The 17,419-nt window shown below is 41.3% G+C and overlaps 2 protein-coding genes across 7 annotated transcripts in view; one reads left to right on the forward strand and one right to left on the reverse strand.

Annotated features, from left to right (window-relative positions):
- Positions 1 to 5,904, forward strand: part of MTFR1 (mitochondrial fission regulator 1) — a 70,993-nt gene extending 65,089 nt beyond the window's left edge. For both annotated transcript variants that reach the window (XM_037058637.1, XM_037058638.1), the window contains exons 5-8: positions 597 to 829; positions 2,717 to 2,957; positions 3,459 to 3,627; positions 4,361 to 5,904. In XM_037058637.1, the coding sequence (XP_036914532.1) occupies positions 597 to 829; positions 2,717 to 2,957; positions 3,459 to 3,627; positions 4,361 to 4,429 (712 nt within the window). In that variant the 3' untranslated portion in view covers positions 4,430 to 5,904. The remainder of the gene's footprint in view (positions 1 to 596; positions 830 to 2,716; positions 2,958 to 3,458; positions 3,628 to 4,360) is intronic.
- PDE7A (phosphodiesterase 7A) overlaps positions 1 to 17,419 on the reverse strand; it is a 130,792-nt gene that overhangs the window by 511 nt on the left and 112,862 nt on the right. For 3 of the 5 annotated variants that reach the window (XR_005068286.1, XR_005068284.1, XR_005068287.1), the window contains exons 13-19: positions 12,894 to 14,055; positions 10,973 to 11,183; positions 9,114 to 9,239; positions 6,513 to 6,696; positions 4,922 to 5,043; positions 3,547 to 3,691; positions 677 to 801 (exon numbers count right to left, since the gene is read on the reverse strand). Coding sequence is in view for 1 of the 5 variants with exons in the window: in XM_037058636.1 (XP_036914531.1) it covers positions 13,847 to 14,055 (209 nt within the window). In the remaining 4 variants the exon portion in view is untranslated. Of the gene's footprint in view, positions 1 to 676; positions 802 to 3,546; positions 3,738 to 4,921; positions 5,044 to 6,512; positions 6,697 to 9,113; positions 9,240 to 10,972; positions 11,184 to 12,237; positions 14,056 to 17,419 lie in introns of those variants that run through there. The other 2 variants (XR_005068285.1, XM_037058636.1) reach the window with 2 other exon arrangements.

The raw sequence follows: 17,419 nt of genomic DNA on the forward strand, positions 1-17,419 counted from the left end.
AAATGCACAATTCAGAAGAAATCTTAATTTTATTCTCAACCCCAAAAGACTTCCATTTGGAGTTGTGGAGCAGTGAACACTACATTTTTTACACCCAAGTGATTACTTAGTTACCATGTAGTTACTGAATGGGTTCAATTACAATGTTTTTGTGTTTTTTCTCTTCGGTGCTGTATTGGGCCCAATTTGTCTTGCAATTTGATTAATACAGACATTGAAATGCAGAAGCCAAGACCCCAGGGAAGGGTTAATCCATTACTGATTTGATTTTGTTGTCATTACAACTAGTAATTACCATTTTTAGGAGCATTAAAATGTGTCTTCACTTAGTTCAAATCAACACAAAATACAAATTGGAGTCTTTGATGCCTTGTGCATATTATCCAGAGATTCAAATCTGGAGACAAGAAACCCAGGCCTGGTATGTATGCGCCAACATTAAGTTGACAAGTACTTTGTTGCTTCGAAACTTACAGGAGAGAATTCATGTAAGATCAGCCTAAAAAGTTCTCAGATGTTATTTTCTGGTTAATTGGCAATGTTTTTAATATTTTCTTACAAAGCTTATGACAGCCAGCCTTATGTCTTCCTTGCAGGACAGAGGTCAGGTCAAGGCAGCCCCTTCAGGATGACCTTCCCTTCTTTGAGAAGCCCCCAAGCAGGCAGTTTTCCTTACCAAACCTGTCTCCAGAAGAGCCTCAACTGAAGACACCACTGGCAAATGAGGAAGCACTGCAGAAGATTTGTGCTCTTGAAAATGAACTTGCTGCTCTCAGAGCTCAGATTGCCAAAATTGTGACCCTGCAAGAACAGCAAAATCTTACTGCAGGTCTGTAAATCCTGTTTTTGTTTCAATCAGCAAACTGGAAATCAGAAGAATGTCCCTAATTTCAAAGTTCATTAGCAAGTAATAGCCAATGGGGTTGCTAAAAAAAAACAAGCCAGTCCTCTTTGCGTAGTCTAGTCTAGGACCCAGTCATGTATAAGTGGTTGTTTGTTTGTTTTGAACAAACTTGGTGCCATCAGAGAGGTTGACACGTGGGTAAATTTGGAAAACACTCAAAAGTCCTGCACTTGAATTACTAACTAGGTGAACCCTGTGGGAAACTTCATGGCACTAGTCCTATCAGACATGGGGTCATCTCAAAACAGTTTGACAGGGTTGAGTGCTATTTACTGTCCTGCAAGTCCTCCGGCAAGTACTTAGACTTTCTGCCTCCCTTTCCTGCTCCAGAATGGGACCTGCCGTATTTTGCCATGTGTAATGTGCATTTTGCCCAAATTTTTGAGTGAAAAATAAGGATGTGCATTATACATGGGTAGTGCTAATTCCATATCTATGTAAATATTTTTCTTTTATTTATGCTTATGCATTAAAAATGTAACCCTAGAAAGCATTAATATCCATATGCAATATAATACCCTGGAATTATGATCATTGGTTTTAGATAAATAAAAAATTGAACTAAAATTTTTTAAAGATTTTTTTACTTAGTTTGGGCAAAGAATGTGGGTGCACATACATGGCAAAATACAGTAACAATACCTATGCCATGGAGTTACTGTAGGAGAAAAGTGTGGTAATCACATAAAATGCCTTTAGCACATTGTAGCTACTTAAGTCATTTTCTCTTGTTCAGAGTAGAAACTGAATTCAGGTCCTCTGACTCCTGGTCTGATAGTGCTGCTTTCATTAGTGTGGCATTGCCACTTTGGAGAAGAAACCTTAGGGTTGAAATCCTAGTCCATTAACCTGTTGGCAGTAGTAGTTGTTTTTCCTCCTGTTGTTCCCGGTCTGGCTAGATTAAGGATTAACCAATTCTGTCTAAAGGAGAGGGTGGTTACTCTGCCTCTGGACTTTGCTCGTGCTCCTGGAGTTTACTGTAATCCCACATGGAAACCTCACGTGACCTGGGTACCGCCAAGGTGGATGGAGGGTGAGAGCACCGTAGGCACCAATGCTTGGGTAGCATTCAGTGTTAAATGAAATTTGTGTGTAACTTTAAATTGCAATTCTCTTTTGCTTTACATCCCTGTCCTGGCAGACTAGGAAAAGTGCCTTAAATAGTGAGATAATTGGGGGATTTACAGTCGGTGGTCTGTTTATGGTCTAAACCCTCGAGTAAAACTTTTTTGCACCCCCTACACTTAGGCAGTGTAGTTCACCCAACAGAAGACTCTCTAACCTCTGATCACGCAGAAAGCTGAGTTTTAGGTCCTTATTTTATCACCACTTTAATATTCAGAACACTTTTTTTTCACCCAGAAATTATTCAGTAAATCTTAAATCTTTCAAACACAGTCTAGTCAGTGCAGGTGTGTAATGTTTAGGAAATCTTGTAAGTGAATAAAAATTTATTCAACAGTTTTTAGGATGTTTTCATATCCTAAATTATCTAATTGTATATAATAAAGATAGGTATTTATGCAGTACAGACTACTTTATATTTCATGTAAAAGTAGTTACAAACTGTGCCACAGTCAGGCTTGAACATTTGATATCACAAAAACACTCCTGTTAAGTTAAATGGAACTTTTCCATCTGGAGAGTTTGGTATTAAATGATACAGTGACTGAGATTCAGGCATTTAGATTCTAACCAAGTAAGTGAAACTTCCTTTCTACTTACATAACTGAGATTCTTTTTAAAGATACTGTTTTCAAGTATACAGAAGTCTCTAACATAATTAAAAAATTTTTTGCCTTGTTGCCACAGTACCGCCCTCTGTCCCTCCACCACCCTCTGTCCCTCCACCACCACCTCCTCCGCCACCGCCCCTCCCTCCTTCAACGCTCCACCAAAGTACATCTGCTATTGATCTGATCAGAGAGCGCAGAGAGAAAAAAGCCTGTGCTGGGAAGACGCTGGATAAGCACAGCCCAAAGAAACCTGATATGCCAAATATGCTAGATATCCTTAAGGACATGAACAGTGTAAAACTTCGGTCAGTAAAAAGGTGAGGATACATTTACCTTCTTTCTCACTTCCCTCATTTTTAAATGTCTTGGAAAACAAAGTACTGGGCTTCTTGAGAACTTGTTCTAAGTTTTTAAGTTGTTAATTTATAAAAAATGGGCCCCTGGTAGCTCCTATGCATAGTTAATGAAAAGATTAGCAGATAACTTCCAGGTTACTTTTCAGTGTTTCTCCCATTGCATTTCATGTAAAGTCTTCATTGTCAGTCATTCACTCAGTAAAGCCTTGTGTACCCACTATGGTAGTCACTAGGCTTCCAAAGAAACTGGACTTGCCCTGAAAGAGCATAATCAGTGCTGTTGCGATGAACTGAGTGGTTATTCACTGGGCACCTTTGTGCTCTTTTCTTCAATCTAGGACTTCCATCCCACGGCTAGCAGTGCCTTCACTGCACACTAGTGGTGATAGAGAGGTGCCGTCAGGTGTGGAGAGGCACGCTGACGTACTGAAGTGTCCCCTGGTTTCTGTTCATTTCTCTAAGGTCAGAACAAGATATAAAGCCCAAACCCGTGGATGCTGCTGACCCTGCGGCCCTCATAGCAGAGGCTCTGAAAAAGAAATTTGCTTACCGGTATCGAAGTGATAGCCAAGGTGAGGCTGAAAAAGGAATGTCAAAGTCTGCATCAGAGGCTACTTCAGAAACAGTGTTGGTGAGTATTGCCTCATACTTCTTTGCTGAGCATTTCCATTTTACCAGATGATCAGCTGTGTCCTCTGTTAAGATTTGAATGGATGTGCCACAGGATTTTCAAGCAGATAACTTACAGAAGAGCATAAAGAAGGAAGTAAAAGTTAACCCCTAATTTTAGTATTTAACATCTCCAGTGGTAATTTATCTTAGGACTTGACTATATATTGTAATATAGAAATTTAAAGTGAACGAAAGAGCATTTTTGCTTGGGGTACCCTGTGAAAGTCTTCTGAAGAGGGTGAGAATTGACCTGGGCTTTTGCAGGATGTGTGTCTCGCAGACGGATAGGGGCTCCCATGAAATCTCAATTCTTACTTCCTACATTCCTCTTATTCAAGTTACTGTCGTGGGGGACATGTGCTTATCCCAGAGTGCCAGCTATCTTAGAAATTCTAGTATCTGTGAAACTTTAGATATTGAAAAGGAAACTTTGTGGTACTTTCTTCTTTTACTCACAGAAGTAAAACTGGACGAAGTTAAGGTGACTGTAGTTTTCTTTTCTAGGAAGCAATTTGGTTGCCTCTGCCTTTTGTTCTGTTACTATACTTATAACAACCTGTCCATCCGTTAAGATTTATAATATCTGGGTTCTTGATTTTTGTCATATAGAACATACGAGCCCTTTGATGCGTGATTGGGAAGGGATATATCGTTGCTGTTATATGAACCAATATCTTTTGTTTCTTTTCTAGTTTGGGCCACACATGTTGAAGTCTACAGGAAAAATGAAGGCTTTAATTGAAAATGTTTCAGATTCCTAATAGACAAGGACCTGAGAAACCTGATTCACCTGTTGGTTCATTAGGGCTATTTGGCTAGTGGAAATCAACACTATCTAGTAAATACCTTAATTTAGTATTCAGTAGTTTCCTTTAAAATCTAACACAGGATTAAGCAATAGCAAAAGCACTCTGTTTGCTTTTTATCTGAAGGTCAGTTCTGAAGTTTTCCAGGACATACTTATATTCTGACATGTTTTTAATGTGTAGTCAGGATGTTTAGATTCCCAGTTTTGAAAACAATTATATAGATCTTCAAATGAAGAAAGGACATTTGTAGATGGGCGTTTTTAACTCAACACTAATTTGTACAAGTGTTCTATACGCATATATTTGGACATAAAGCAGTCTATGTAAAATTGAATAATGAGGGCACTGTTATTTGTTTTCAGTAATTAGTTTACTAGTCAGTGACGGAAGAGCTGACCCAACACAGTTGTTGGAATGAAATATCTGAGATTGGAATCTTCTTACCTTGAACAGAACTTTTATCTTATTATCTTAGATTTTTCTCTCACATTTTCTCGGAGATGGGGTTTGCTAAAATTCCATAAGGCTTTCCTTTAAAAAGGGAAGTCACCTCAGTGCCATCCAGTCTGAGAGAGAAAATGTAGTTTTCAAATAGGGAGGAATCAAAGAATTGAATTAAATCTCTTTTTAAGTAAAAATCAGAAAGTAACATGTTTTTCTTTCAGTTTAATAAATGGCATCATAAAAATGACTTGTTTGCTAAGTTAATACTTCTGGAAATTGTAGGCATAATGGAGTTTAAACTTTTTAATATTGGTCAAAATAGTAGCTTTAAAATGGAACACTGAATAGGTGAAAAATTTCCTATCAGGTGTTGATCACTGGCCAGAATGCTGTTTTGTTGAATCACATTATGCAATATGAATCTTAGCTGTCACTAGAAAGTGGAAAACTGCCTTTCTTCTCTAGCCAGGGCCTCGAATGAATGGCTGTGATAATTTTTAAATATTTGATAAACCTTTATGATCTTTATTTCTGTTAACCTCAACTCTAGTAAAAGCCAGAATCTCTTTCCATGAGTAAATGGTAGGATTTATTATTTAAATCTAATTTTTTAAAGTTATTATTTCCTCTGGTGAGTGGGAGAATAGGTAGACCTTTTAAGTTATTGAAAATACGTGCAATGTTCTAGATGTTAGCAAATATTAGTTGAGGTGCTTTACATGGTTTAGTTGTTCAGAACTAAAGACGTTTCAAATTTAGTTAAATTTGAACTGTGGCTTATTTTACACATGCTGTTGATGTACATTGTTTGTAATTGTTTTACATGGTTTAAAAATTCTGTCTTTAAAAGAAACTCAGAAAGTTACCAGACATATTTTGACCACCTAAGAAATTTACATTTGTATTTGTATTGAATTCTGACCAGTACTCCAATATAAGGAAGTTTCTATTTAGAAATAAAGCAAACTTTAATTATCCTTGGACCATAAAGCCTATATGTGTTTTTTTAATTTTTTTTATTGCTCACATAACTTAAGAGTAACTTGCTTTCTACAGTTTTCAAGTGGAAATGTATTCCTTAAAATATATTGCCTCTCATTCACCTTTCTCTTAATGGGACTTCAGCGTTAAAACAGAAGGGGAGTCACTTGGGGTGACTTTGCCAAGTGTGCAAGCCTGTACTCATTCTACCACTGGGACTGGTGAAATCTTTTCTCTCTTCCCCCATACCCATCTCATTCAGTTTCTGGTTCTCTTTCTAACGCAATAGACCTGAAGTGAAAGATCTTAAAAACAGTTTAACTCTGCATTTTATAGCTGAGGTTTAAAAAGTTAAAGAGCTAATATAATGTTTTGTCTACTGTGATTCTGACTAATCCAGGGACTTAGTATATATGCACCTAGTATGAGTCAGAGGACACTGGACTTGGGAGTTATACACGACCCATGTATGTGATCCTGGCCAAGCCACACCTCTGTTTTTAAAATGGAAGAACGCTCAGCTCAAAAAGTTGTTGAAGATTAAATGAAATAATGATTTTTAACACATTCTATGAACAGTAAGTAGAGTGGTAAATGAGTTATTTCTTACATCATTTCATATGTGGTCACTGTAGTTTCCAGTCGGTGGATTTCTCCAATGATATGTGGTTGGTCCCTGGCACCTGCACAGGCTTAGGGTAGAGCAGCAGGACTCGCCATCTTTAGTTCTGGTTGTCTCCCTGGTCACAGGCTCTTCTACAGACGAACTTATTCTTTTGCTGTATTAAGAATTCCTATGTGTAAGTGGGAAAGAAGACAAGAACGGGACAACTACCAAAAACAAATACTTGGGAAAAACCATCTCTCGTGATAACTTACCAAAAATAGATGTTCTCTCTAGGTTAAAATCTGGCCGGTAGAAGTTCAGACTTTGAGGAGTTAACCCGACAAAGTCAGCTCTGGGATTGTCCAGGCAGAATGAGACACTTGGTTTAATGACAGTATCAGTTATGTCTGTTGTCACAGTTCATTTCTCATGAACTTTCAGCCACTCTTGAGTCCTTTTCCTTTCTCATCCTAGAGATTCAACATTCTTCTGAGCTATCCCACTGAACTTATTTCTTAACATTCTTTTTAGTTTTTCCTGATAAACCCATAAGCAGGCTAGTTCTTCCCTGGTACTAGTGAAGTCACTTGAGAACAGATAGCATGATAAAAATAGCCTGACCAAATCAGGACCCAGAAATCACCCGTTTCCCTGTGAGACTGTTGAGCACACTTCCCATGTGCTAGATGCCTCAGTGTTCCTACAGCTGGAGCTTTTCAAACTTCTCCTCTGGTAGCTTCTCCAGCCTATTCTAAAGGTCACAGAGCGCTCCTTCCGTAAGAGTCAAGTGTAAATCAGACCTCCTCAGGAAGGTAAATAAGAAAAAGCACCATGGCTATTACAGGGCTGTCCCTTATAATTGCTTTCTCCCTGGCTGGAGAAGCCTTAATTTGGGGAGAAAGGCCAAACTCTTCATAACAAGATTTTTACCTGAGGTTATGAAAAGCCTGCTGTTGAAGTTGCTTAATGGCCATCCCTATTCATTGGCCAGGCGTGCTTTTTATCAAAGGGTGAGAACAACTGTAGTTGGGACGCCATCTGAAATGTGGGTGTTGGCAACACCGGTAGGGGGTGCAAGAGACTGATCTCAGGGTTATCTGAATACTTCTTAACCCAACTCTAAGGCAAACTGCAGCATCTGAACTTCTGCCTTTACACCTAGTAATGCTCAGACTGGTGTGTGTGTGACCAAGGACACAGTCTTGATAAACCAGTCCCAGGAGAGTTTCCCTGGGAATCTGAACAGGAAACCCAGACAAAGGAAAGCAGCTGGTACCTGGAGCTCAATCAACTAAGGATGTCGGGAACTACAACTGTGTCCCTGAGGAGTTTATACTCAACAGATTATGAGGAAATGAATTAGGCCATTGATTTGGCATGTGCCTGTGTGTCAATACATTATTTTCCTTTTAAGAAACACATTTTACAGTTTAGGAAGCTCCTCAAAAGATTAGGTAACTTGCCCAAGGACCCACAACTAAAAGGAGGAGTGTGCGCAAGTAAGCAGATGCAGTAATGAGCTGCATCACAAAATGACCAAACTGCAGGTTCTGCTTCCGGCAGCCAAGGATACTACTTCCTTTGAAAAGTTTAGATATATAACATGAATTTCTGGTAGAATAAAGGAACTGGGGGTATCATGTAGCCTTCTGATTCTTTGTGGCTCAACAATAAGCACTTAAAATTTATGCTCAAGAATCTCATACAATTTTAGCATCATGGTGGAGAAGAGCCCTTTGTATCCCCTTAAATCTACACCTATCTGGACATCTGTAACCCAACAAAGTTTCCTCTGCTCAACACTAGCAGGCCCGAGAGGTCCACACATTACTACATAGGGGAGGCAGGATGGTGGGAAGGACAGGCACAGCGCCCACAGCCCCAGCTGACATGGCGGCGGTGGAGGAGGAGCTGGCGTGCAGAGCCTGCATGATGGCCCGGGGAGGGTGAGTAGGGGAAACCTGGCTCCCCCCACTCGCCATATTCTCCCACCACAACGGTGGTGCCCTGAGACCCAGGCAACCCAGGCACAGCAGGGACACCCACCATCACTACCGGGGTGCAAGTAGCACAGGTAAGAGAACACAAACTTGTGCTCCACACCGCACATCTACCAAAAAACGGATGAAAGACCTCTATGTGTCATCTTGAAGGTGCGCACTACTTCAAATGCACCAACATGTTAATCACATGAACAAAGTAACACAAGGAAAATGCCAATTCATCATAAACTCAATCATGAAAGACTGATCTAAACAAGAGCATTCAAAATCAGTCATGAAAAAATGAGATCCAAGAAACCTCAGGCAGTTCAATGGCTCAGGGATAAAATTAAGGAACAGGAGCACTTTACTAAAGATACTGAAACAACAAAGCAGCAAAATCTGGAGCTGAAGAATTCAGTAAATGAAAAATGTATTAGAAAGCACTGGGAACAGCTGACAACATGGAAGAGAATGAACTAAACCATTTATTCTAAGCACCCCAACACTTTGCATTCATTGTGTACAATATGGAAGCCTGCCATATTGAATAATACTTGACACATCATTTGGTCACCGAAACATTTTGAAAACAGAGACCATGTCTTGAAATTTTTAATACCTTTATTACATCCAGTGCAGTGCTCTGCACACAACAGGAACTCGGATATTGCTTACCACATAACTTCAGCATAAACATCAGCATAAACAGACTAGTTTCAGTATAATTTCTCTTAATGATAAACAGCTAAAAAGGAAAACATGTAATTATAACACCAAGTTACTTGTTCAACAACCACTTACTGATGTCCCAGTTTACACTAGTCTATGCTGAAAATGAGACAAGGAGACCTGTGTCCTCTCCCCTCCCCACCCTACCAGTCATCTCACCCCCCAAGAATGGCCATTCCACCTTGGACCGTTGGGGGGCCTTCCAAAAGACACAGGTTGTCTGCAGATCCTTAGCAAGTAAGAAATGGCTCAGACTAAGTTTTGCGCATATCTATACAATCTTATGCTTCAAATGTATGCTTATACTACGGTGTTTTAATACGCACCTTTATTTAAAATGATTACTGAATGCATAGTGGCTGTCAGTCATGTATTTTCCAAAGCAGAAGATACTGACTGGGTGGGGATTTAAACAAAATATACATTTTTAAAAGTATACATGAAAACATTGTAAACCTCTGATGTGAAGTTTTAAGAAAACAAAGCTTTAAGAGCCAAGAAAACATTTTGGAAAAAGACTGTTATAGGAATCTTCAAAGAATTACTAGCACCTCTAAACCTGTATGTCAGGTAGATATATTTCCCAGGTTTGCAAAGAACATAAAATATTTACTTATTTTATACGAAGAGTAATTGTGAACCATCACATTTACAGAGTTACAAATACTGACCAGGAATCAGATTTTTTTTCATTAAGGCTTGCCAAAATTTTCTCCCCAAGGACCTTTATCCCCAAGCAGAGGAGATAACCCCCTACGACGGAAGAGTTGGGTCTACAGCTCCAATGGGCTGCTCATGCTCAACAATTCTTTGAAGTCTCCTGTTGTATCTTTAAAATTTTGCATTCTGTTCCATAATATATTTAACTATTTACTTTAAATGTGGTCTTCTAAATTATTTAACTGTTTCCTCAACTATTTCTAGAAAATTAAAGTTCAAGGACTATGAGGTCGGGGACCCAACAAAAACTGGAATTAACTCTGGAGGGTAGGCCCCTTATAATACAGGCTTCCCCTGCTAGGTGAGTGTCCTAGGAACCCATCTGTGTCAGTGTACGAGCTGGCGTTGTTGTGAGAGGATGCATTCAGCTTCACTGAATTTTTTGGAAGACTTTCAAAGTGATTGCCTGTTTCATGATGAGTGATAAATGAGCACACCTGCCCACACCATGCTAAGTGTTCAGTTTTTGTCTAAAAACTGCATGACCCCAGTTCCCCACCCTCTTTATTCACCCAATCTCATCCCGAGTGACTTTTTTGTTTCCCCATATGAAAAACGCCCTCAAAGGGAAATGTTTTGCCAATGTGGGATAAAATAAAAAATGGCAAAAGCACAAAAAGGCATCAAAATTGACAAGTTGAAAAAGTTTTGAGCAGTGGGGAAGAAGTCTTGATAGGTGTGTTGCGTCAAATGGAGAGGACTTTGAAGGTGACTGAGGTTTAAACATGTAAGAATACACAATTTTTTCATAAATAGTTTTTTGGGTCCCCCCTCATATAGGTAGTCAAAAAGCAGAGCTAGAGACAGTGATTCCCACATATATGTAAAAAACCAAAACAGTTCAATGGGTGTGTTAGATGTGTTAGGCAGGAAATGGGAGCAACCTGAGGAGTCTCCCCCCTGAGAATGGAAATTAGACAATCCTTTGACTATCAGTAAGAAACAGTGGATCAGAGTAGAAGCAATCAACCAGACAGAGGCAGATGGAGCCCAGGCCAGTTCAGTCAAGACAAGGCTGGAGGTACTGACATATCTACTGGAAGTGCCACTCAGAAGCTGACGTGGAGAAGCGGCTACCGGCAGAGACCCTCTAGCATCGTCCATGGGAAGAGGGAGCCCTGCTCCATAAACATGAGTGTCAGCAGGTATGGCCCACGGGGAATGGACGCATGAGGCAACTTGCTTCCCTTGCTGACTCCATGCTCACCAAGTAACCAGCTGAAGATCTGCCAAGATCTGCCTAAAGGGAGAGAATGATTGACAGTTATATTACCCACTGTAAATCTAAATATTAACACTTTTTAAACACATCAGTTACTGTGAGCGTTGTTAAAGTGAGTTTCCTATGAGATCGTTCCACTCTCCATGGGCTGACACCTGTGGCCTATGAAGCTCACTTGGTCTGTGCAAAGATTTTTATCAGACTCTGGATGCATCCAATTTGCCAAAGTGAAGCCGCCTCATATAAGGGGCAGCTGACTTTCCCCAGGAACAGTCAGCTCTGCTACCATCAGACTTCTGTACCCACACCGTCCAGTATGGTAGCCACGAGCCACATGTGGATACTGGCAGTTGAAATGTGGCCAGTATGACTTCAGATGTGCTGGAAGTGTAAAAGACATACCACATTCCAAAGACTTGTACGGAAAAAATAATTTCAACATCTCAATTGCTTTTTACAATGACTACGTATTGAAATGATGAAGTATATATATATATACATATATCGGAATAAATGGCATTTTCCTTTTTTAAATGTGGCTACTAGTAAATTGAAAATCACTCTCGTGGCTAGCATTACATTTCTATTGGACGTTAGTCTTCTATGCTGGTAATGACAACGTTTGATTTTAAAGTCTGCTCTGCATCCCTTCTAACGAATCGGAGTTGGGAAGATACAGAAGAGGCCCAGCGGTACCTTCCTTACATCAGTGTCAATCAAGTAGAATTAAGTGGCTATTTCTTATTACTTAAAAAAGGCCAATACAAATAGTACCCTAGTACTTGCAAGAGGTGCTTAGTCTTGTGCAATTTACAACTGTGGGGACAAAAGGCTGTGGGGTCAAGAGGCCTGGGCTCACAGCTGACCTTTGAGCAAACTGCACCCAGGGGGTCAGCCTGCTCGCTGGTGAGGTGCAGATCACCCCAAAGGGTTGAGATGCACCCAGCTTTGCCCAAATACATATCTGGTAAGTGAATGCTACAGCCAAAAAGCTACATCTTTGATTTCCTAGAAATTTAGCATTATGATTTCCAAAGGATTAATTATAAGGTAAATATCAAAGATAAAAATGTGAAAAGATAGGTTTTTATTTATCAAAAGTTAACAGCAACAGGCACATATTAAAATGAGTACGGCAAAGCCTTTTACAAATGGCTTTACACTCGAGCTTTCTCCCGAGAAAATGGCTGTTGCAACAAACTGTAAACATGATGAATAAACAGTCCTTTACAGCAACAAGGGGAATACAGTTGAACTAAAAGGAAAGCACTGGTTTCTCTTAAAACTAGATTACAGTTGTGCTTACTATACATAAAACAATTTAAAACGAATTACAAAAGTGGAATGTTTTAAGTCTAAAATTAGTCCTTAGATTTTGTCCTACAAAACATCTGTTCACATCAAAAGGCCCATCAAAGGGTATCGTTTCATCAAAAGGCAAGGGATGGGGAGGGAGGGAGACAAGAAAACAATGTACTTTTTTCAAATCAAAACAAGAAGTTTGGTCACTTAGCTTTGTGCATAGTTTAAGGCAACTGGAGCATCTGTTACAGCTTACCCACCTTCCCCTCCCCCAAGTGTGGCTGCTCATTACGTCACATTCCAAAATAATAAATAAAAGCTTACATATCCAATCCTTTCCCACATGGATAAATAGAACACATGCACAATCACACATGCACAAACATGCACACAAAACACACATCCGGCCACTCACACACAACATACCTCTCACTCACTGCAGCGAAAGGGACTTTAGGACCCTTGCTCTGAAGGACACACTTCCCCATCCCACTTTATTTCAGATTGGCAAATACCCTGAGCTGATTATGGTGTTTTAAACATTCCACCTTTTCTTGCATGTGCAGGTCAAGTGTACAGTAGTGAAAACAACATGCAATGTCTTCACTGCAGAATCATAATACAGCTAGGACATTGGTGTTCTTCCCCTCCCGCCCCAAACTAAAAACCAAGAGTTTAAAAAAATTGCACCGCCAAACAGCATTGGCGGGAAAGCTTGGCGGGATTCTAGGATAATGCACAGTTTCCAGTGCACAAAATCAAACTATAGCAAAGGGGAGGCTTTGGTGGCATCCAAAGAAGAAAAAAGGCAAACCGGGGGGGAAGGAGCTGCAGTTTAAAGTTTGATCTACAAAATTCTTAGTGGTTCCTTCACTATTGTGCTCCAAGGCAAATTCAGAAGCAGTATCTCCTAGTTGGTTTGTAAACATCGAGTCTTGCCAGAGGCAGCAGAGGCTGGGCATTTCACATTCCCAATCTCTCAGCGAGAACTTAGTGGAAGTTGCAGATACACAATGTGGCATCGGACTGGTTAAACTCCAAGAGATTTCTGCTGAAAGATTCAGTTCAAGTTTCATGGTTCGAAGGACAAACACTTCGAGAAGCACGTGGCACTCCTCACAACTTCGTTATTCCTTCCAGATTCGCTCCTGCTGGGCTTTGCAGACGCAAGGTTTCACGTTGAGAGCCAAATCCATATTGCTGTATGTTCAGGTCTTATGATTAAAAAGTGGGTTCAAATGATCCAACAGGAAATCCTGGACATAAATAATGCTGGCGTCGTTCATTCGGAAACCTCGGCGGTCAGGAGTAAGCTGTCACCCCAAGCCCCCACTTCACGTCCCCGAGGGCCTCGGAGGCAGGCTGCGCACTGACTGCAGCTACGACAGCCGGTTTTCCTGAGGTAGTAACTGTGAGTTCAACTCCTCCAACGCAGCTTCCGTGTCCTCGCTGCCGGACCGCTCCCTCTGCAGCCCCTTCCAACTGGCTTTATTCAGCCCCACGTGTCCGAGCATCGTCTGGGACAGCCTGGTGTCGGAAAACCTGGCCCATTCCGTGAACAAGGGCTCCACTAGGTAAGTCATAAAACCTTAAGGAAATCAGAAAAATGGTATCAACGTGTGTTCTGAAACTGTATCTTTAAAATGTCTCTACAGTGTTTACTCTCAAGTCCTATTCCAAAATTACCCAAACCTTATTTTTCTAAAGATTTTAATGTGGGTGACATGAACAAATCTTCTCTGAAGACTCTATTTCTCAAATTACTTACAGGTGTCCTGACAAACACATCAAATCTTTTCTGATCATTCCTCCCCACTGCACAACCACATCCTTTTATCTCAGCAAACACACAGTGGCTGTATCAACTCTGAGGACAGCAGTGCATAACAAAATTTGAGAGACAGCTGGTGGCTGAAAGGGGGTCTAACCCCGAACTGTGGGGGCGCATCTGAACTGAAGAGAAGCTGGGGTGATAGCCCTCTCTGTACCCTTGGGGATCATAATCTTCACACCTGGTCATGACCACAGTTAGCTATTTTATTTAATTCAAAATTTATAAGCCAAAACTCTTGACAAAAATTTGAGTTTCAACAGACCAGAAATTAGTTAAAACAATTATTAATGTGAACATCAGAAGTGTATCAGGGTCCTACTTTATAAACAATTCACACTACTGATCTCCTTTAATTCATAGAAAAGAAAAAGGAGTAATTTCAGGACTGTGTGCACCTTTATGCAACCCTCAAGAGCATATTGTATCTGATTTAACATCCCAAAGTATCTTACACAGAGTGGACAGAAGCCTCATAGGAAATACCTCACCAATGAAATCATATATATTAGGAGAAACGACGTTATCTTCCTAACTTTTGATCTGTCAAAGACAGGAAAAATGTACATTCAAATTCCATCACTGGTTGTATAAACTAGTTTCTAAAATTTCTTCATCTCTAAAACCTTTTCTTTGCAGCAAAAGCTCTGTTGACCACGGATGACACAGCTTCTACTCGGCTGACAGACCCGCCACAATGAGAGCAGTAGGTGCCTGCTTCTTGCAGTCAGGGGTCACCCATGGTCTGACGGCCGGTTTGTAAGTGTACAAACTAAGGAACCTGAAATAGTAGTTAGGATATCAGAAGCAACGCTTTCTTTCATTTCTTCCATCCCCTGCACAGGCATTAGCTGAGAACCTACTACATACCAGCACATTCTAGGGTGGCCAGGGACAGATACAACGCTGGGGGGAGGACAAACACAGAAAAATGTCGTTAGGGCAGTCAAATGCAGCAGCTCCTTGGAAGCCATCCCCACACCAATGCCAGGCTGGACCAGCCACCCAAAGCCCTAGCTTTTCTAGGTGCCACAGCTAAAGCATGAGCGGCTGGAGCTTTGTACCAAATGCAGAACCTCACTATCAGCAAGTTTTATGTGACTCCTCTTATTCAATTCTCCCATTGTTCCTGCCTCCACCATCTAACAAATTAACTACCACTTCTGGCTCTATATCAGCCTAAAATTTCGTTTAGGTCTTAAGTACCTGAAAAAGTAACTAGGCCAGGGCCATGGTCAGAGCCATGGTCAGAGCCATGCAGCACCCCTGGGGGTGGGGGCGGGACTCCAATGGCTGAGCCGCACCAGCTGAGCCGCACCAGCCCCTGCGCCCGAGCTTGCCGCCCCAGGTCCAGCGCCTCGCCAAATGCCTCACTCTTACCAATGTGTGATACTCCTGTTCAACAAAACTAGTACTCCTACCAAAGAAAAGAACTATTAATTAAACAAGACTTTGCCCTGGCCAAGCAGCTCAGTTGGTCAGAGTGGTGTCCACTGTGCCAAGGGCGCGGGTCCCATTGCTGCTCAGGGCACATGCAAGAATCAACCAATGAATGAATCAATAAGAACAACGACAAACTGACATTTCTCTCCTTCCCTTCTTTTCTAAAAAATCAATCAATAAACATGACTTCTACTTACTCTGCTGGCTCTGAGTAATCACTGCTCAGCAAGAAGTTATTCTAACTATTCTAACTTTCTGATTTACCTTAGAAATAGAATCTTTCCAACCCCTTTTTACCTGTGATTTGGTATCGGAAAGACCAACGCCCGTTAACTGTAACTGGCAAAAAAACTATCTGAAAAAGAGAATACCAGCAGTACTTGGTTGTGAGGAACCAGTACATGTCAACTGTTATCATGTCCTTCTGATAATGCATTCTAGATCTTTCCAACACTGACAAGATACACAGACTGATGTGAATAGTTTAAGGCATCTAGCTTCTAGATTTCCATTTTAAATACTGCAATTAAAAAAAAACACCTCACTTGCAGGTCCTCCCATTGATCTAGGCAGCAATTTGCTGAGGCAAAGACATTTAAAGTAGCTGGAATGAGTTTACTACCCTTTCGCCTAGCTTCAATCCCCTTTTGCCTATACTTAATCTGTTCTTTGACATTTGAAGACACTGTACTTGAGAATCAGGGCAGAGCACATCTCGTCGTGTCTTCTTCCGTGAACCTCGGCAGCTTTCCCAGCCAGTCCAGGGAGATTCCGGGCCCGAACCACGTCTGTGTCACACTCTTCCCGCCTGACACTTCCCCACGTTCCCCTCTGCGGCCAGGGCAGTTGATCACCCTATTTCCACATGTGTCTCTTTTGCGATTACAGTAAGAATTATGTTTCTGAATTTCTGAACCTACAGCACAGGCCTCTTTTCAGAGTATTATGCCACAGTATGGTGTTACCTTCTGAATTTCTAGAAACTTTATCTTTCTGAAGTTTGTGTGCACATCTCACTATGTTCAACCCAATTCTCAAAGGTTCTCTGCTCAACACCATCTACTCAAAATAACAGTCATCCCTCGATACCTTGCCGAGTTACTCCCCACTGTCCCCCACTTTACACTGAAGCCTCCACACACTCGACCCTGTCAGTCTTTCCTGGGCTCTTCTGCAACGAGCTGCACAGCCTCCCTTCACAGCAACTTCATTATGCTTTCTCTCCCCAGCACGGTTCACTCAACAAGTGGTTCTCGTGGACCTGCTGCTCCCAGGTGCAGCGCTGACTTCAGGGCTGCATTGCTGGGGCCAGAAAGGACCTGGGAGCCAGGAGAGGACTAAGTGCCTGCAGAGAGTGGAAGGTAGCTTCTGGAGGGCATGACAAGCAAAAGGAGTCTATGAGTCCGAAGGGGAGGACTGGCGAGACAGAGAGTGAAGGAGCAGCGCGGACTTGCGGGATGCTGACAGGTCCCAAGCTGCTTTAGGTAAATGAGGGCAAATTGCTGGGGAGACGATTGGAGGCTAGATTTCGAGAGGCCTGTGCAAGGTGTGCAGGTATCACACTCAGCCAAGAGGCGGTGATAAGAGTAAGCAACAGTGCAAACTGGTCTTCACACATATTCATGCTCCGTGGCCACGTTTTTCATGTTCAAGTGGCAGCCCTAGAATTACTCATCAA

The sequence above is a fragment of the Sturnira hondurensis genome, unplaced genomic scaffold (genome assembly GCF_014824575.4).
Source record: "Sturnira hondurensis isolate 20B ecotype Veracruz unplaced genomic scaffold, ASM1482457v3 Scaffold0010128, whole genome shotgun sequence".
Classification (NCBI taxonomy): Eukaryota; Metazoa; Chordata; class Mammalia; order Chiroptera; family Phyllostomidae; genus Sturnira; species Sturnira hondurensis.